This window comes from Cervus elaphus, chromosome 22 (assembly GCF_910594005.1).
Source record: "Cervus elaphus chromosome 22, mCerEla1.1, whole genome shotgun sequence".
Taxonomy (NCBI): Eukaryota; Metazoa; Chordata; class Mammalia; order Artiodactyla; family Cervidae; genus Cervus; species Cervus elaphus.
This window is the reverse complement of record NC_057836.1, coordinates 14347209-14368395: the sequence shown is the minus strand read 5'-3', so window position 1 is coordinate 14368395 and position 21187 is coordinate 14347209. Positions and strand designations below refer to the sequence as shown.

At 45.4% G+C, this 21187-nt stretch overlaps 1 protein-coding gene and 1 non-coding gene across 2 annotated transcripts in view; both read right to left on the bottom strand.

Annotated features, from left to right (window-relative positions):
* The window catches only part of DYRK4 (dual specificity tyrosine phosphorylation regulated kinase 4), a 44235-nt gene extending 25203 nt beyond the window's left edge, over positions 1 to 19032 (bottom strand). The window contains exons 1-4 of the mRNA XM_043880791.1: positions 18995 to 19032; positions 12250 to 12343; positions 1408 to 1488; positions 248 to 364 (exon numbers count right to left, since the gene is read on the bottom strand). Coding sequence (XP_043736726.1) covers positions 248 to 364; positions 1408 to 1488; positions 12250 to 12343; positions 18995 to 19032 — 330 coding nt within the window. The remainder of the gene's footprint in view (positions 1 to 247; positions 365 to 1407; positions 1489 to 12249; positions 12344 to 18994) is intronic.
* Positions 19033 to 20700: 1668 nt separating this feature from the next.
* TRNAC-GCA lies at positions 20701 to 20772 on the bottom strand. The gene has a single exon. It is a non-coding gene; the product is annotated as a tRNA-Cys (tRNA).
* Positions 20773 to 21187: the final 415 nt, after the last annotated feature.

Below are 21187 nucleotides of genomic sequence, written 5' to 3'. Positions count from 1 at the left end.
CAACTCAAGTATTCCTGCCTGAAGAATCCCATGAACAGAGGAGCCTGGCGGAGTACAGTCCACGGGGTCACAAAGCGTCAGACACGACTGAGCACATTCATTGTAAAGAAGGTGGACAGGACCAGCACCCGACTCTTCAGCTCAAGATGGTCTTTTCCCTCCATCCTAGACCTCTCTGAACTCGGACTGAAAGCAGAAAGGTCTTTCACCTGCCTGCCCCAGGTCACACCCACTGCTCCCGACTCACCTGATACAGCGAGGGCTGCTTTAGTGGGAGTTTACTGCTGATGTGTGGGAAGTTCACCATGGTCTTCTTCCCCTTGGTGTCCACGAAAGGCAGCGAAGTGAAGCTGGTGTTAGTGCTCTACAGGAGAAGCTGGTAAGTTACAGACACCTTGGGGGACCCAGTGTGCCAAGCACCCTCCCCAGAGCAAGGACGAGCCAAATCCAGGGCAAAATCTGCCTCTGAAGTTCTTGGAGAGAAAAGTGGAGTGGTCCCGCAGATGGGTTCTGGGTTCAAATCCCTGCTCCTACACCTTCTAGCTGCAGACCTTGGATAGTCACACTGACCCCTTCTGTAAGCTTCAATTATTTCAGCACTGCCATGGGGATAAAACTGGGACTTACCTCACAAGGCTTTTGTGAGGTAAACCAAACAATCTATGTAGAATATTACAGACGCGTTAGCCATTATTATTATCATGCCAACATCTCACCACCCTGACCAGGGGAAGATCTTCCTGCTGTACAGTGCAAACCTTCCTTGGGGCAGTACAAGTGCCCAACTCCTCTAACAAATATATATACTTCTTATGGCCATGCCAGGCAGCATGTGGGATCTTAGTTCCCTGACCAGAGATCAAACCTGGGTCTCCTATATTGAAAGCTCAGAGTCTTAGCCACGGGACCACCAAGGAAGTCTTCCAGCTCCTTTACACTACTGACTTGACCTGGATCCCTGCTCTCCCCCACATTGACGGATTGACTGGGAGAGAGGTAGTCTGATGTTGGCGCTTCCCAGGTGGTGCTAGTGGTAAAGAAACTGCCTGCCAACAGAGGAGACATGAGATGCAGGTTCAATCCCTAGGTTGGGAAGATCCCCTGGAGGAGGGCATGGTAACCTACTCCAGTCTTCCTGTATGGAGAATCCCACGGACAGAGGACCTGGCGGGCTACAGTCCATGGCGTTGCAAAGAGTCGGATACAACTGAGGTGACTGAGCATGCACGCACAGTCTATCAGTGAAGCAACATTTAAAATTGGGCAGAGATGGGGTGTGGTGATGCGGGTAGAGCGTGTTCATCATGTTATGCTGAGTTGATCCAAAAATGCCTGTTAAAGACCATCCCCCGCCACCCACCTCCCCTCATCCTCTGCTGGGAAAAGCCCTGAAGCATCACTTCCTACCTTATTCAAGAATTGGGTCATCCTGAAGTTCTTGACCTTGGTAGGTGGTTTCTGGATTTGAAGCAAAGGCTTACTCTCAACCTGGACCCAGTGAGACAGAATTGGAATAACACGTGACTTAGTGTCATCGTAGGTGCCCAATGCTTATTTTGCTTCATTGCATCAAGTGGGATACACACAAAGCCAGCTCTCCTGACCCCCAAGCTAGGAAGAGCAGACAGAGGCTCAAAGAACAGAATGAATGAATGAATGAACAAATACCCAAACAAATGATCTTTCTACCAGTGCTTATCCTGGATTGACTTGCCCAAGAGTTTTCACACTTAAAAAAAATTTCACAGAATCTTTTCTTAAAATAAAACCTTAACCAGTGCCTTGGACTTGGGAGGACATGAAAGCAGAGCTGCTCTTTCTAAAGAGAAGAAAATGTCTATTATCTTGCCCAGAACCTCTTTCCACCTCAGAATGGCTCTGAAGGTACCTTAGCAGAACCTACCAGAATATAGGAGCCCAGTCTAGACACCAATGACCTGATCAGAGTGTACTTCACCTCTAGAAAGAGGTGGGGTGGGAAAGACCAAATAAGCAGAGCTGTGACCCATGAAAGGGCAGTAAGCTCACAGTGCAGGTGTGTGACATAACAAATTTTTGTTTTTTTAGTTATTAAGTCGTGTCCGACCCTGTGACCCCATGAACTGTAGCCCACTAGGCTCTGCTGTGGACTCTGTGGGAGAGGGCAAGGGCGGGATGATATGGGAGAATGGCATTGAAACATGTAATTATCATATGTGAGACGAATCGCCAGTCCAGGTTCGATGCGTGATACAGGATGCTCAGGGCTGGTGCACTGGGGTGACCCAGAGGGATGGGATGGGGAGGGAGTTTGGAGGGGGGTTCAGGATGGGGAACACATGTACACCCATGGCGGATCCAAATCAATGTATGGCAAAACCAATACAATGTTGTAAAGTAAAATAAATAAATAATTTAAATAAGATTAAAAATAGACAAATAAATAAAATAGGAAATATAATTGCTTTATAATTGGCAAAAAAAAAAAGAATACTGGAGTGGATTGCCATTTCCTTCTCCAGGGGATCTTCCTGACTCAGGGATTCAACCCATGTCTTCTGCATTGGCAAGGAGATTCTTTTACCACTGAGCCACCAGGGAAGCCCAACATAACAGATCACAGTTACCTAAAGGTTATGCATTTACTTTAATATTCATTTAAAAAACGATAACTAGCACATTAAACCTGTAATTTGGTGGTTGTTATTATATAGGATGGAACTAAAATTTAAGTGAAAGAGAGTGTGAGGACTATGTAGATACGGCAAAAAGCATGATGGTGGCACCAAAATGACTCAAGTTTAGCAAAGACACAATCTAGGTTCTGCTCTTTGAGCCCACGGGTTCTGTTTCCGGCTCTTTCTTAGGGAATAACAATTGTCCAAAACTGAGACACAGCCTGTGCCAGACCCACATCCATAAAACTTGGTATCCGGGCCACAATGAAATAGAAACTGGGTATGCTACTTCAACTTAATATCACCCAGCACAGCTAAGCCCTCCACAGACTTGTCATGATGGGGACTACTTTAAAAAAAAAATTTGGCCACGATGCACGGCATGTGGGATCTTAGTTCCTCATCTGGACATTGAACCTCTGCCTGCATTGGAAGTGCAGAGTCTTAACCACTGGACCATCAGAGAAGTCCCCAACTTAATTTATTATTATTATCTTTTTGCCACACTGTGCAGCATTCAGGATCTTGGTTTCCTGACCAAGGATGGAATCCATGCATCTTGCATTGGGAGTTCAGAGTTCAACTCCTGGACCACCAGGGAAGTCCCTAATGGGACTATTTAGAAGAGTCCATCTTGATTTCCCAGAAGAGGGATGTGGTCTAAAGGAGAGTGGCTACATAAAGCATGGACCATGGCCTCAGACAAAGCTAATTTAATGCTAACATGTACCAGATTCAGGATTTGGTTGTCTACTGGATGGACAATGATGCTATCTGAGCAAAAACTGCAGTTGCAAATCTGAGTCCCAACTTCTTACCAAATAACTTTGTGGGGATTAGTCATCAACAATGGTGACAAGTTGGCTTTGAGGATGAGCTGGGGAGAAGACTGGACAAATTAAAAGAACACTACAAGGGCTTTCCTGGTGGCTCAGCGGTAAAGAATCTGCTTGCCATCCCAGGAGACACACGTTCGATCCCTGATCCAAGAAGATCCCACATGCCTCGGAGCAACTAAGCCCGAGCACCACAACTATTGACCTGTGCTCAGAGCCTGGGGACTGCAGCTGCTGAAGCCTGAGTGCCCTAGAGCCCGTGCTCTGCCACAAGAGAAGCCACTGCAATGAGAAGCCCACCCACCGCAGCTAGAGACAAGCCCGTGCAGCAGTGAAGACCCAGCGCAGATAAAAACAAATGAATAAAATTATATTTTAAAGTACATTTCAAAACATAACCAAAACTAAATACCAAACAAAAAGCATGGGCAGTGAGTGCCAACAAAGCAGCAAGTGACCACTGTGAATGCAGTCCATCCAGGAAGATGTCCATCCAGGGGGTGGCTCTCGGAAGGGGTGTGGCTTGACCTGAGCCTTCATTGGGAGGGAGGGTATGGAACAAGCTCATTGGGTGAAAAAAAACAGTATCTGGGCATGCTCTGAGGGTCTTCACGGCTCACGCTGGTTAAGTTGGAGCAGAGGTTGGACTGTGGACTGTGGAAGGCACTGAATAGCCAAGTTAAGACACTTGATCATTATCTTAAGGAGACAGAACTAAAGTAATGTGATATCCTGGGTGGGATCCTGCAACAGACCAAGGACGTTAGGTAAAAGAAACAAGGAATTCTGCCCCAAGTATGGAGTTTTGTTAATAATGTATTAATATTGGCTCCCTGTTGTGACTATGTACTATAAGAATATAAGATAATAATAGAGGAAACCAGACATGGGGTATGGAGTGGCATAGGGGAACTCTGTACTGTATGCTTAATTTTTCAGAAAATGTAAAACTGCTCTTTAAAAAGACTGTTAATAAAACACCCAAAATCTCTGAGGGGAGGGATAATATCAGGAGGACTGTTACTTTAGGACACAATAAAAGCTTGTTACATGTGATCCACAGGACAGAGTCAGGTCAATGTGTGGAATATAGAGGGAAGTAGTTTCTGGGACAAAAGAGGAAGGATTTTGTAAAATCTAGAGCTTAGGAGCCAGTGAACACCCCATCACTGGAAGGACAGAGTTCACCTGCTGAGCATTTGTGAGAAATCTGCACTGACTCGGAGGTGGGTGGGGAGGCATAACCTCCAAAGTTCCAATCTGTCTGTAAGATTCATTCAAGTGACCGCTGGGAGTGTGTCCTAAAGGAATCCTTCATCTTTTGGTGGAACCAAGACTCAGAACCGCTGCATGGAACAGGACTTCTCAATCTTTGTCACAGTACACCACACATAAAAAATGATATTTGCAAGACAAGCCAGGTAAACAGAGGAGGCAGGTCACAGATGCCATCCATCTCGGGTTCCAGCTGCTCCAGGCCTGACCATCCTGAGGACTGCTAGCATCTTTGTACACCTGCACCCGCTCAGGTTGCACAAGTGTATGAACTTCCTGCTTGTTTGTCTCTGGCAGTTTCCTCAAGAGGCACCCATCGCCCATGACAACCCTCATTGTACCGCAGCATCCCCAGGAGGTGGAAAGAAGAGCAAACACCAGGGCAAATAGAAACTTTCCTTTAAGACTATGAGCTTAATGCATTATTCTGTGGCCCCTCACTGATCTCTGAGCCAATATAACAGGAGTCTCTTTAATAGTCCTGAGCTCTGAGTCCAGATTAGGAATCCACAGCGTAAAAAAGATTTTATTCAAAGGGTACATGGCATTGGAGAGGATTCCTGTGTTGTCTGAGACCTGGGCTCTGGCAGGTGGCTGGAGAAAGCCTCTGGGGGGTAGGGGGTGGAAGATTAAAAAGATGGGGCCTTGGAGAAGGCCATCAGGCAGTTTTCAGGACCTCCTTTTATGTCATCAAAGCTCTAGGAGACCTGCTCAACAGCCAAAACTCAACTTTGAGACTCCCTTATTTCCCAAATGTTTTATATGAACACGGGCTGCTTTTATAATTTAAAAATACCACTATTGGTAAATCGGTGCAGCCAACGTGGAAAACAGTTCAGAGACTTCTCAAAAAGCTAAAAACAGAACTAACATATGACCCAGCAATTCCACTCCTGGGTATATATCCAAAATAACAAAAACACTAATTCAAAAAGATACACGCACCCCAGTGTTCATAGCAATGTTACTCACAATAGCCAAGACATGGAAACAACCAAAGTGCCTATCAAGAGATAAATGGATTAAGAAGAGGCGGCAAATACAAGCAGTGGAATACTACCCAGCCATTTAAAAAGAATAACATTTTGCCACTTGAGCAACATGAATGGATTTGGAGGGCATTATGCTAGGTGACAGAGAAGGCAATGGCACCCCACTCCAGTACTCTTGCCTGGAAAATCCCATGGACGGGGGGAGCCTGGTGGGCTGCAGTCCATGGGCTTGTGAAGAGTCGGACACGACTGAAGCGACTTAGTAGCAGCAGTGGCAGCAGCATGCTAGGTGAAGGCAAACAATGTTTGCTGAGTACCCATGTGCTGTGCTGAGTTGCTCAGTCATGTCTGACTCCTTATGACCCCAGGGACTGTAGCCCACCAGGCTCCTCTGGCCATGGAGTTCTCCAGGCAAGAATACTGGAGTCGGTTGCCATTTCCTACTCCAGGTATTGGCTGCACATAAAACTGTTCAAACTACTGCACAATTGCACTCATCTCACACACTAGCAAAGTAATGCTCAAAATTCTCCAAGCCAGACTTCAACAGTGCATGAACTGTGAACTTCCATATGTTCAAGCTGGATTTAGAAGAGGCAGAGGTACCAGAGATCAAATTGCCAACATCTGTTGGATCAATCGAAAAAGCAAGAGAGTTCCAGAAAAACATCTATTTCTGCTTTATTGACTATGCCAAAGCCTTTGACTGTGTGGATCACAATAAACTGTGGAAAACTCTGAAAGAGACGGGAATACCAGACCACCTTACCTGCCTCTTGAGAAATCTGTATGCAGGTCAAGAAGCAACAGTTAGAACTGGACATGGAACAACAGACTGGTTCCAAATCGGGAAAGGAGTACATCAAGGCTGTATATTGTCACCCTGCTTATTTAACCTATATGCAGAGTACATCATGTGAAATGCCAGGCTGGATGAAGCACAAGCTGGAATCAATTGCTGGGAGAAACATCAGTAACCTCAGATATGCAGATGACACCACCCTTATGGCAGAAAGTGAAGAAGAACTGAAGAGCCTCTTGATGAACGTGAAAGAGGAGAGTGAAAACTGGCTTAAAACTCAACATTCAGAAAACTAAGATCATGGCATCTGATCCCATCACTTCATGGCAAACAGATGGGGAAACAGTGGAAACAGTGGCAGACTTTATTTGGGGGGCTCCAAAATCACAGCAGATGCAGATGCAAAATCACTGCAGCCATTAACTCAAAAGACACTTGCTCCTTGGAAGAAAAACTATGACCAACCTAGACAGCATATTAAAAAGCAGAGATATTACTTTGCCAACAAAGGTCCATCTAGTCAAAGCTATGGTTTTTCCAGTAGTCATGTATGGATGTGAGGGTTGGACTATAAAGAAAGCTGAGTGCTGAAGAACTGATGCTTTTGAACTGTGATGTTGGAGAAGACTCTTGAGAGTCCCTTGGACTTCAAGGAATTCAAACCAGTCCATCCTAAAGGAGACCAGTCCTGAATATTCACTGAAAGGACTGATGCTGAAGCTGAAGCTCCAATACTTTGGTCACCTGATGCGAATAACTGACTCATTGGAAAAGCCCCTGATGCTGGGAAAGATTGAAGGCAGGAGGAGAAGGGGATGGCAGAGGATGAGATGGTTGGATGGCATCACTGACTCAATGGAGATGAATGTGAGCAAGCTCTGGGAGCTGGTGATGGACAGGGAAGCCTGGCGTGCTGCAGCCCATGGGATCACAGAGTCGGAAACGACTGAGCAACTGAACTGATGATAACTGGCAAAGGATTAGTAAATACTTTAAATAGTTTTTATGTATTAAATAAATGTATGTATATTTTATTTCTATTTTATTCACATTTTATATATAAATATTCTACAAATCAGTAAGAAAAAGACAACACAAAAGAGAAATTTAAGCAAAAGCAGGCACAGCCAGGCACTCCACAGAAGAAGAAACACCAGTGGCCAGTAAGCACGTGAAGAGAGAGAGGTTCAATCTCATGATAATCACCAAAATGCAAATTAAAATAGAAGAAAATATTGTCACGTGTTCTAAGCTGGCAAACTAAGAAGCCACACTGTATCAAGGAATAAAAGGGTGTGTACCAGCAGGAACGTATACGTCCTGCAGGAGGCCAGGTACACTCATGCTGATGCTTTAGAAAACGCTGGTGTCATCTGGCAACGCAAGGCATTCACATACCCTGGTACCCAGCAAACCCCTCCTAAATGCACGCTCTAGAAACCCCTGGTTCCCAGCAAACCCCTCCTAAATGCACGCTCTAGAAACCCCTGGTTCCCAGCAAACCCCTCCTAAATGCATGCTCTAGAAACCCCTGGTTCCCAGCAAACCCCTCCTAAATGCACGCTCTAGAAACCCCTGCACGTATGCACCAGGAGGCATGCAGTGTTTTTAATGGCAAAAACATTAGGAAAAAAACACTCACCCATCAAAACTGATAGGAAGTGCAATACACCCATACCACTGAATATGGCAGTGAAACTGATTCATAAACAGGTTCCCAAGAACAATATTCACGTATCTAAAGGGCAGGCACAGGCACTGGCCAATCAGTGTGAAGACCTGATCACTCCAAGTGAAACCAGTCAAGTGCTGTCCAGTGTTTGCTAGTACGGAGCTACAAAGCATGCTTTCAGAGAAAACTGAGCAGTATGATTCAAGACATACAAAAGCATGCAAAATTAAACAATACATGGTTCAGAGTTTTAGAAAAGTAATAGAGTGATAAATATAAACCTCAAAAGAGTGGTTATCATGGAGAGTCCATGAACAAGGTGAAATACGATGGGGAGGTACACACAGGGGCCATCTTTCTTAAATTGTGCATTGGAAACATGCAAGAGTGCCTACTATACACTATCCTTTATACCTGACACATATACTTAGAAATTCTTTTTTTTTAATTTTTAAAAATTTTTTTGATGTGGGCCATTTTTAAGGTCTTTATTGAATCTGTTACCATGTTGTTTTTGTTTTATGTTTTGTTTTGTGTTGTTTTGCTTTTTGAGCCACAAGGCATGCTGGGATCTTGGCTCTCTGACAAGGGATCATACCTGCACCCCCTGTATTGGAAGGTGAAGTTTCAACTGCTGGACCGCCAGGGAAATCCCTAAATATTCTTTTATATATACTCAACATTTAATAATAAAAAACCATTTTTAAAAAAGCATGAATGAATTACAGAATAAAATCTGAATTCTGATTTCAGCCTTTATTAGCAGAATTACTTTATTAGGCAACTTGCTTAATCCCTTTAGTTCTGTTTCCTCCTCTGTAAAATAGGGGTGCCGACTCTCTCAATGTTGTTGAGAAGAGCAAATATGGAAACACATATGGGGTTGGGGCTGTACTTCTAACATCAACTCATCCCACCTCCAACGTCAAGCAGATGAAGGCTAATTTTCATGGCCTGAAGAAGTATTCAACAGTAATTATCTACTTGCTCTGACTAATTCTGGTACTCAGAGACAGACCCCCATGCCTGCTTGCCCCACGTCCTTGTCACAGCAGTGGAAAGTAAACTCCAATCTGTCCTCCTTTCTCCCCAGATTGAGAGCATCCTGGGAATGCAGAACTAGAGAACTGGTACTTACTAAGTAGATCTCAGGAGGAAGAGGGGGGTTCTAGGAGAAAACGGGAAACAGCAGGTAAGCACTGTACTTCAGAACCCCAAGTCCACCCAAACGCAGATATTATACTGTGTGATGCGCTGATGTTTCATGGAACCATCAACTCTAGATTGGCTCCTTATGGTTATATTTAAAGTTCACCCCATAGAAAAATCAGTTCACTCCATAAATTTGAGTTCACTCCATAAGTAATGGTGAAAGTGAAAGTGTTCGTCACTTAGTCATGTCCAACTCTGTGACCCCAGGGGGTGTAGCCCACCAGATTCCTATGTCCATGGGGTTTTCTAGGCAAGAGTGGGTTTCCATGCCCTCCTCCAAGGGATCTTCCTGACCCAGGGATGGAACTCACGTCTCCTGCATCCCCTGCATTGCAAGTGGGTACTTTACCACTGAGCTAGAGGGGCAGCCCAAGGGTAGAAGAGAAGTAACAGAATGGGTACCTGCTCTCCCAAGGCTCCGCACGTGCTGAGATACTCCGTGGCACCCAGTCAATTGTCTGGGAAATTGAAGTTGGCAGAGCTCCCTTGCCCATGCCTCTCCCAGGTAAGTCCCCTGGGACGGCCCCACCTGAGAGCCCCGAGTTCTGAATCTGCCCTGGTCCCAGCAGTGGCTGCGAGGCTGCTTTCTTTGAAAGGAATGGACATGAGTTTGAGTAAACTCCAAGAGTCGGTGATGGACAGGGAGGCCTGGCGTGCTACAGTCCATGGGGTCGCAGAGTCGGACACAACTGAGCAACTGAACTGAACTGATTACTACCTAGAGCATCACCCATTTCTCAAAGACAGTTGAAATCAATTTTCTAAAAAAAATTATTGGATTATAGTTGATTTATAGTGTGTTAGTTTCAGATGTACAGCCAAGTGATTCAGTTATACATATATTACATATTATATGTAAACTTACATTTATACATATACATATATTCATTCTTTCTCAGGTTCTTTTTACATACATTCTTTTCTCATATACGTTATCACAGAATATTGAGTAGAGTTCCCTGTGCTATACAGTAGGTCCTTTTTGGTTATCTATCTTATATACAGCAGTGTCTGTAATTAATCCCAAGCTCCTGATTTATCCCCCCCCACACTGTCTGAAATCAATTTTAAAAGCCACGTTTTAAAAAACTTTCTTGACTGAAATATTATCAAGATCCACACTTAAAAATACTTACATATTAAATTATTATAATGCTACCTTTATAACATAATATTAAATATCATGAAATAAATATAAATTATTATTTATGTAAATATGTAAGTCTTTTCAATGCTTGTTTGCATCCGTTGTTAGGCTACCCTTATAAGTTATCAATTTAAACACTATTTTTAAATGATGCTGTCAATTTGTGACTTAACAAGTGACAACATACGTGAGTTTATCTTGAATGTGATTTTTTATTTTATTTTTTGACTGTAACTGCAGCAGAATTTTCTTTCCTTAAAATTAATTTAAATAAATATGTGAAGAAACATCTAACAGAATTGCCATTACTCATCAAAGAGGCATGGGATAGACTTGTTAAGAATATGGGTTTGAATTCTATCTTCCACTTGTTTATGGCCATGACCTAGTTAACTTCACCTGAATAGTTTCCCTATCTGTAAAATGGAGACAATAACAGCACTGGCCACTAAGATTTCTGTGGGAGCTATCTGAACACTCAACAAGCTAAATAGTCAAGCAGCTAAAACAAAAAATGTAAACTGCAAAACTCACGATGATTTTGCCAAAGGAAAATCACGACCAAGATCATTCTGTTTGCACATTTTAAAAATGCGAACAGAATGTTACCTTTCTTATCTTGTCATATTTGCTGTAGATTTACTATTTCAAATATGTTATATTAATTTGTGTTTTATCAAAGGAGATGTTTTCGGTATTCATCAATCTTTTGCAAATGTATAAACTGCAAGATGTTTTTTGTTGTACATGATAATAGCAGGGGTAGGGATGGGGAACAATGGATTTTCCATTAGGGTATAATTTTATGAAGTATAATCCCAAGGGGGGAAGGCCAGGGTTAAATCTGGAAAACTGCTTGGAGGAGGCGGCCTAAAAGTAAGAAGGAGGCAGTGAGTGACCTATGGAGGAGAGTTCTCACTGGGCCTTGGGCAGCTGCTGGACTCACTCCTCCCCCGCAGTGATGCAGGCAGGACTCAGGAAGTCACACCAGAACGCTCTGGGATAAAGTCTGCTGCGAATTTTTCAGAACAAAGATCCCAGACAATATGACCTTGTGAGTAAGTGATACAATCCATACTGAAGGCGATAGATTAGAAAATACACCTGATTTAGAAGTTGACCTTACAGAGGGTAGTCACAGTGTCACCGCATCACAGTATTAGTGCCGTGGCATTTTGCTAGTTTTCGAGGCAGGGTAAAACAAAAAACAGCATGACCATGCTAGGAAAAACAGAAACAGACCTTTTCTGAAAATGTGCTTGGCTATTTGATCGAAATCAGGACACTTCCAGTATTGAGCCCAGATAAACAGGGCAGGGCTGCAGTCCATGGGGTTGCAAAGAATCAGACACGACTTAGTGACTTAACTACGGCAACATACAGAGCAGAATAAAAGGTGCTGCAGAAGCGACATTGACCCAGGCCTCCTCACAGGCAGGTCACCTGTTAGATTATGATCTTGACATCTTCAAGTTCAAGAAACCACATCCTGGCCATCCAGCTTGTTTTCCCTCTGGCCCACCCAGACCTGGCTCTGCCCCTTCCCCTCCCCCTGTCACCAGAGATGCGCAGGCACAACAGTCCCATTGGGTCCTGAGTCCCCAAAACTTCACAACAAAACCTCTGTTCTCCCAAATGAAATGCAAAGGTCCTTACCTTCACAGAGGTGAGATTTTGTTTCTTTGTTGCTTTCAAAATCGGGAAGGATGTCAAACTGCCTTTCCTTGGCTTTTTAGCATCCATTTCAGTCCTGCAGAAGGAGAGAAAAAGATAAACTGGTATTAGAAGTTAAACACAGCAAGTCCCCTACACGCAAACCTTCAAGTTTCGAATTTTCAAAGATGCAAACGTGCGTTTGCAAGTCCAATCACGGAAGCTAGTTCATGTGTCTGGTGTCCACTATCACACGCATGCATCCTCTCTATTTGGGTGTGCTTTTGCGTACTTTACCTTACAGGACTATTGCTATGTGACATGAGAGCCTTACTAATGAAGACCTGATGGAATTGGAGGCCCAGAGAAGGACATAGACAAGAGGAAGATGAACAAACTGAAGAACAGAAGCGATCCACAACGCAGAAGATGACAAGGGGACTTTCTTTATTTCAGGAGGCACTGTTAGTTTTTGGGGGCTTAGGACCTGAATGTAGATAGAACAGGGCAGGTTGTTTACCACTGAGCCACCAGGGAAGCCATTATCTATCTAGACCGAACTTCAGAGCCCAGAAAGGAAATGTGTCTTTTGAGATTCATCTGTTGTAATTTCAGGATTTCTACTGCAGTAGATCTTTATGCTCAGGGACCACATTCAGGGCAGAGATTGTGGCAAGATACAACTTGTAGGGACCCCCCCTTACAGTTCTATGAACAGGAGATGGTGTATTTAACACACCTCTTCTGCCAAAGAGAACTCCTCAGACTCTATGCAGTTCTCCCTGATACTTTCCACGGCTCACAGATTTACAGATGCTTAAGAGCTGGAAGAATTTTTAGACGCTATCTCCCCACCTCATCCCACCGCTGGTGTGAATAACCTTCTCAAGAGGATTCCAAGCAACTGCTCATCTCTGCTTGAATATTTCTGAGACAGAACTCACTGTTTTCCCAGGCAACCCATTTCACATCCAGCTGTTAACCTTCACACGGTTGGACCTACATCAATGTCGATTGGAGAAAATGATCTTGAACAGCATCCTCCGCTGACACCTTTTCTCCTCTGCAGATACCTGTTCTCTGCTGACACCTGTTCTCCACTGACACCTGTTCTCTAATGACACCTGTTGTCCTCCGCTAACACCTGTTCTCTACTGACACCTGTTCTCCTCCACTGACACCTGTTCTCCTCCGCTGACACCTGTTCCCCTCGGCTGACACCTGTTCTCCTCCACTGACATCTGTTCTCAGCTGACATGGTTCTCCTCCACTGACACCTGTTCCCCTCCACTGATACTTATTCTCCTCTGCTGACACCTGTTCTCCTCGGCAGATACCTGTTCTCCTCCACTGATACCTGTTCTCCTCTGCTGACACCAGTTCTCTGCTGACACCTGTTCTACACTGACATCTGTTTTCCTCCACTGATATGTGTTCTCCTCCTCTGACAGCTGTTCTCCTCCACTGACATCTGTTCTCCTCCACTGACACCTGTTCTCCTCCGCTGATACCTGTTCTCCTCCTCTGACACCTGTTCTCCTCCTCTGACAGCTGTTCTCCTCCACTGACATCTGTTCCCCTCCACTGATACCTGTTCTCCTCCTCTGACAGCTGTTCTCCTCCACTGACATCTGTTCTCCTCTGCTGACACCTGTTCTCCTCCTCTGACAGCTGTTCTCCTCCTCTGACAGCTGTTCTCCTCCACTGACATCTGTTCTCCGCTGACACCTGTTCTCCTCCACTGACACCTGTTCTCCTCCTCTGACACCTGTTCTCCTCTGACACCTGTTCTCCTCCTCTGACAGCTGTTCTCCTCCACTGACACCTGTTCTCCTCCACTGACACCTGTTCTCCTCCACTGATACCTGTTCTCCTCCTCTGACAGCTGTTCTCCTCCACTGACACCTGTTCTCCTCCACTGACACCTGTTCTCCTCCTCTGACACCTGTTCTCCTCTGACACCTGTTCTCCTCTGACAGCTGTTCTCCTCCACTGACATCTGTTCTCCTCCACTGATACCTGTTCTCCTCTTCTGACAGCTGTTCTCCTCTGACACCTGTTCTCCTCCTCTGACACCTGTTCTCTGCTGACACCTGTTCTCCTCCTCTGACAGCTGTTCTCCTCCACTGACATCTGTTCTCCTCCTCTGACACCTGTTCTCCTCCTCTGACACCTGTTCTCCTCCACTGACATCTGTTCTCCTCCACTGATACCTGTTCTCCTCCTCTGACAGCTGTTCTCCTCCTCTGACAGCTGTTCTCCTCCACTGACATCTGTTCTCCTCCGCTGACACCTGTTCTCCTCCTCTGACACCTGTTCTCCTCCTCTGACACCTGTTCTCTGCTGACACCTGTTCTCCTCCACTGACACCTGTTCTCCTCCACTGATACCTGTTCTCCTCCTCTGACAGCTGTTCTCCTCCACTGACAGCTGTTCTCCTCCACTGACACCTGTTCTCCTCCTCTGACACCTGTTCTCTGCTGACACCTGTTCTCCTCCACTGACACCTGTTCTCCTCCACTGATACCTGTTCTCCTCCTCTGACAGCTGTTCTCCACTGACACCTGTTCTCCTCCACTGACACCTGTTCTCCTCCACTGATACCTGTTCTCCTCCTCTGACAGCTGTAATCCTCCACTGACACCTGTTCTCCTCCACTGATACCTGTTCTCCTCCTCTGACAGCTGTTCTCCTCCACTGACATCTGTTCTCCTCCTCTGACACCTGTTCTCCTCCTCTGACACCTGTTCTCTGCTGACACCTGTTCTCCTCCACTGATACCTGTTCTCCTCCTCTGACAGCTGTTCTCCACTGACATCTGTTCTCCTCCACTGATACCTGTTCTCCTTTGCTGACACCTGTTCTCTGCTGACACCTGTTCTCCTCCACTGACACCTGTTCTCCTCCACTGATACCTGTTCTCCTCCTCTGACAGCTGTTCTCCTCCACTGACACCTGTTCTCCTCCACTGATACCTGTTCTCCTCCTCTGACAGCTGTTCTCCTCCACTGACATCTGTTCTCCTCCACTGATACCTGTTCTCCTCCTCTGACACCTGTTCTCTGCTGACACCTGTTCTCCTCCACTGACACCTGTTCTCCTCCAGTGACACCTGTTCTCCTCCACTGACACCTGTTTTCTGCTGACGCCTGTTCTTCTCTGCTGACACCTGTTCTCCTCTGCAGAGCTACAAAGAGCACACTCACCCCCTCTTCTACTCAAGAGCTCTTAAATATTCAAAAGAGTGGCTTTTTGCTTCCCCAGCACCTGCTCATCTTCAGGCATCTGTGCTTTTATATCAAATCCCTCCTCATTTGATAGAGCATCCAGGCAGGATGGAGAAAGCCTGGACTAAAAATGACCTCCCTTAAAAAGGAGGTTTGCTGGAATTACTACACTTTGCTGGAATTAAGATTCTCTTCTAATCAACACTCTGTTAGGCATCAAGAATTTTGCATCCCTCACCTGGTCACTGATTTTTTCATTTTTCCTTTTAATTGGGGGACAATCATTTTACAACATTGTGCTGGTTTATGCCATGTATCAACATGGTCACTGATCTTCAATTAAAGCAGACAAAACCAGTATTGGTTCTTTTCAGCTGTTACAACACATTCATGTTGGGTCTGTGGTCAGCACTAGTTCTCCACACGCTGAGAAGTGTGCATTACAGTTCAGGTGCTGACAACAATAGCAGTTGGAAAGTGGCTGGCATACCAGAATCCCTTCACATTTATCATCATTCTCTTTGATAAAGTCCAAAACAGAGAAGGGAACTAACAGACTTAAGTCTCAGAACCAATTTGGCAGAGTCCATGTTTGGAGAATTCCTTAGAACGCCTAGGTTTTATGTACCTACATGTAGACAATTAAATCCCTCAAGCAAGACCAGTGACTGAGGACACTTCCATTGTTCTTTTGTAGTCTGAACTTCCTGTTTAAACAGCCTCACACTTTGGCCAAGTCTCCATTTAAGCCTGAACAGTGAAACCTGAGTTAATAACATTGTTGATCATCAGTCATCCAAAACAGGTCAGAGGTGCCACAGGTTACTTAAGCCCTGAATTGACTGATAGAACATTTCCAATATCACAAGTTAACTACAGACTTTAAAAAATTCCAAATTTTGCACTGTTCATCTCCTTCTAAGAAAAAACTTCGTTAAGCCTGGGAATCACCCCTGAGTGGCAGGTGTCCACTAATAGGACAGTGTGGCTTGGAATGAACGGCAAGCACGTGGGCTGCTCAGAAGAGGTGGGTATCAGCCAGAGATCCCTGGACATGAGCCGTGGGGTCATGGACCCACTTTTTATGACCAAGTCAGGTGAGATGTGCAGTGAAGACAAGAAAGGGAGCAGTTCACACAGCTCAGTATCAAATAAACAAAGCACCCAATCAAAAATGAGTGGAAGACCTAAATACACATTTCTCCAAAATAAGACATACAGATGGCCAAGAGACACACGAAAAAATGCTCAGTACTGCTAATTATTAGAGAAATGCAAATCAAAACTAAAATGAGATATCACCTCACCCTGATCAGAATGGACATCATCAAAAATCGATGCATGATACAGGGTGCTCAGGGCTGGTGCACTGGGATGACCCAGAGGGATGGGATGGGGAGGGAGATGGGAGGGGGGATCAGGATGGGGAGCACATGTACATCCATGGCAGATTCATATCAATGTATGGCAAACCAATACAATATTGTAAAGTAAAAAAATAAATAAATAAATAAAACTGGGGGGGAAAATCTACAAACAATAAAGGCTGGAAAGGGTGTGAAGAAGAAGCAACCCTCCTACATTTTTGGGGGGAATGTAAATTGATGCAGCCACTATGGAGAACACTGTGAAGGTTCCTTAAAAAACTAAAAACAGAACTACCATATGATCCAGCAATCCCACTCCTGGGCATTTGCCTATTGAAAACCATAATTCCAAAAGATAGATGCCCCCAATGATCATTCACTGCAGTGCTATTTACAGTAGCCAAGACATGGAACCAACCTAAATGTCCACCAACAGATGAACAGATAAAGAAGACGTGGCACATATAGAGAGCGGAATATTACTCAGCCACGAAAAGGAATGAAACGGTGCCATTTGCAGAAACATGAGCAGACCTGGAGACTGTCACACAGTGAAGTAAGTCAGAAAGAGAAAAACAAATATTGTATAGTAACATATATGTGGAATTGAGGAAAATGGTACAGATGAACCTAACTGCAAAGCAGAAATAGAGATGCAGATGTAGAGAACAAACATGGATACCAGGGGAGAAGAGAAGGGTGGGATGAGTTGGGAGATTGGGATGGACACGTGTACACCATTGGTTTTAACAGGTAACTAACGAGAACCTACTGTGTAGCACAGGGAACTCTACTCAGGGCTCTGTGGTGACCTAAATTAGAAGGAAACCCAAGGGAGAGGGAATATATGTGTACATGTGGCTGACTCACTTTGCAGCACGGCAGAAAGTAATGCGACTCTGTAAAGCAACTATACGCCACTGAAGTTTTTTTTAAAAAAAGAAAAGAATGGGAGAAGAAAGCTCTGGGCCCCAAGTTGTTGGGGTCAGGGCTGGAAGCATGTCCAGTAGGTCTTATGAGTTCTCTAAAACCCACCTCTCCCCATCCTGCACTCAGTCCAAGCCAGTGATGCAACATTATCTTAATGGAAAAGTATAACACATTGCCTAGGGCTGTGGGGGTGCAGATTTATAAAGCTACACACCAGGGCCAAGGGGAGAAGCTCCAATCGGAAGAAAGCAGTTGATAATCAGGAAGCCTTGGGCAAGTCACTTAGCTTTTCTCAACAAGAAAATAGAAATAAAAATTCTACTCTCCTCACACCCAAATCTTTTAGGAGCAGTTAGTGAGACTTTCAAAGAGCATTATACAAAAGTTAGTAATTCTATAAGGAAGCAATTAAAATAGTGCACATTTAAGGTTTTTAGCTTAAGAAATACATGTCAGAGGTACACACAGCTAAATTTAAAATGGATAACCAACAAGGATCTACTGTATAGCACAGAGAACTCTGCTCAGTGTTATGTGGCAGCCTGGATGGGACGGGAGTTTGGGGGGAGAATGGATCCATGTGTATGTATGGCTGGGTCCCTTCCCTGTTCACCTGGAACTATCACAGCATTGTTTGTTAGCTGGCTATACCCAGGTCTCCCACACTGCAGGCGGATTCTTTACCAACTGAGCCACCAGGGAAACCCAGGAATACTGGAGTGGGTAGCCTACCCCTTTTCCAGGGGATCTTCCCAACCCCAGGATCAAACTTGGGTCTCCTGCATTGCAGGCAGATTCTTTACTGGCTGAGCTACCAGGGAAGCCCCCAATACAAAATAAAAAGTAAAAAAAAAAAAAAAAATAGGAAATACATGTCGGAGAAGGGTTATGTGTAGGTACTACACTCAGCAATGATGATCCATGCTTCTTAGAGACATGCCTATCATTTGAGTACTTTGTCATCAAGGAGATAATGGGGCCATACTTTGATATTATGATCTGAAAATAAAACTAATCCTAAATACACGGATGTTGGGTTCTGAGGATGCAGCTGGACTCGGAGCAAAATCGGAAATAGTACCTGCCTCCTCCCCGCATTCACACCTGCCTTTTTCTCCTCCGACCCGCAGCCCTTCTCTTTTCCTGCATCCTGTCACTCTCGCGCGCCCCACCTTCCGCCCCCATGGCCCCCACGTGTCCCCCCCGCCCCGTCCCGCCCCTTACCTGGTGCCGGTGTGGGTGGGAGGCGGGAGGAGCTGCATCGGGCTTGCGCAGACTGCGGGAGCTGCCGGTTCGGACCCATAACTGTGAGCGCCGGTGGAGGGCCACACCCTGCTCCCGTCGCTATAGAAACTGTTTCCGCCCTTTTTGTGACTCCTGAGCTGAAAGGCTGGGGTCTGGGCTGGTCCCAAACCACCTTTCACCTCAGCCGAGAGAGACAGCTCTTTTCCTCCTGCTCCTGTTCTCTTGCCTCCGGTCTTTAAAGTTTGGGGAAAGAATTGAAGGACATTCTGAGGTTAGAGAGATTCCAGTTGATGCAATAGGCTCATGAAGCGACCCCTCACTCTCTCCCCCTTCACAAAAGTGTGGGGTTATCAGAAAGTGAAAGTGAAGTCGCTCAGTCGTGTCCGGCTCTGCGACCCCATGTATTGTAGCCCACAGAATTTTCCAGGCAAGAGTACTGGAGTGGGTTGCCATTCCCTTCTCCAGGGGATCTTCCTGACCCACGAATCAAACCTAGGTCTCCCACATTGGAGGCAGAGGCTTTACCTCTGAGCCACCAGGGAAGCAAAAAGCTCTTAAACTGATACGAATGTAATCTAGTCAAGTTATCTCTGTATAAGGTTCTTCCTTAAAGGCAAAACCCGGGGTTATCAGAAGCACACAGTAAAGGTTCTGGGTAGGATTTATTCGTCAGAGGAACATTTTTTTGTGCACTTACTCTGCACCAGCTTTTAAAAGCAGGAAAACTAAATAGTTGAATGACAGCAGAGTTACCTAGAGACATTCAATGTGGTCCATGGAGGAAACAGACATTCAAATAAAGCTTTTTGAAACAGCCGAGTTGGATATGGGTCTTCTAGCACAAGAAGGAATTAGCAACGGGAAAAAGGCAAATAGAATCATCTGAAAACCCAGAACCACAGGTGCCAGCACCCAGCGTGGTGTGGCAAGGGCCAAAGGTGCACAGGGGTAGCAGGGGACAAGGCTGAAGAAGGGGACAAGGAGCCAGCCTGATTCTAAATAGCTTGTGAACTAAACAGGCTGAGGAGTGTGTGTGGGTTTTAAGCAGACGGGTGTTCTCAGATTTTGTTTTAGGAAACTCCCTCTGGCTCTAATGGGTTGAAAGGAAGACAGAGCAGCTTGCTCATCAAGGCAAGGATGCCCCTTAGCAGCAGTAAGTGATGGGAGTGTCAGAGAAAGAGCGACACCTGGAAAGAGAGAGCAGGAAATGGACTAGAGCTTGCTGACCGTATGGGATGTGCAGGGAGCAAGTGCCCCAGGTCTCTCAGCTGACTGATGGTGACGCTGTGTACTAATAGGAACTACAGAGGGAAGACGCCTGGGTTGGGGGGATGTCACTGATTTAGTGATGATGTATGATCAAGGGGCCAGGCAACACAGCTGCGTCAAGAGCAAGTACTGGGCTGAAGAGCCTGATTGGCAGCACTGTCACCTGTGACCGAGACAACTTGAAGTTACTCACGTTTTGAAAGAAAAAAGGAGCAGGGGGAAAGAATGGACTCACACGGAATATGATAGGGTGGTGAGAGCAGTGGGTGTGGGTGACACCAAACTTTTAGTGAAGTCGCTCAGTGGCGTCCGACTCTTTGCGACCCCATGGACTGTAGCTAACCAGGCTCCTATGTCCATGGGATTTTCTAGGCAAGAGTACTGGAGTGGGTTGCCATTTCCTTCTAAAGGGGATCTTCCCAACCCAGGGATCGAACCCGGGTCTCCTGCATTGCAGGCAGACGCTTTACCATCTGAGCCACCAGGGAAAGAATAGACTCACACACAATATGACAGGGTGGTGAGAGCAGTGGGTGTGGGAGACACTGAACGTTAGCAAGCCGCAAAGCAATGAGTAGGCGGGGAGAAAAGTACCCGAGTGGTGTGCTATGGCCCAGGAAATAAAGCGTGTTAAGCAGGGTCCGATGAGCAGGGTCTGTAAGACGGTGAGAAAACGTACCCTGGATTTGACACCAGAATGGTCATGAGTGTTTTACCACACACAGAGATAACAGGGTCATCAAGCTGGCCCAGGTGATTAATCAATGACATCAGTACTAGCACAGTAGAGCTCTTAGTGTTTATTGTTAAACTGCAGCATACAGAGTCCCTCAACCCCCTGTTCCTGGAAAGCATGCTTCCAGCTGGGGGCGGGGTAGGATGGGTTGGGGATGCACCACAGTA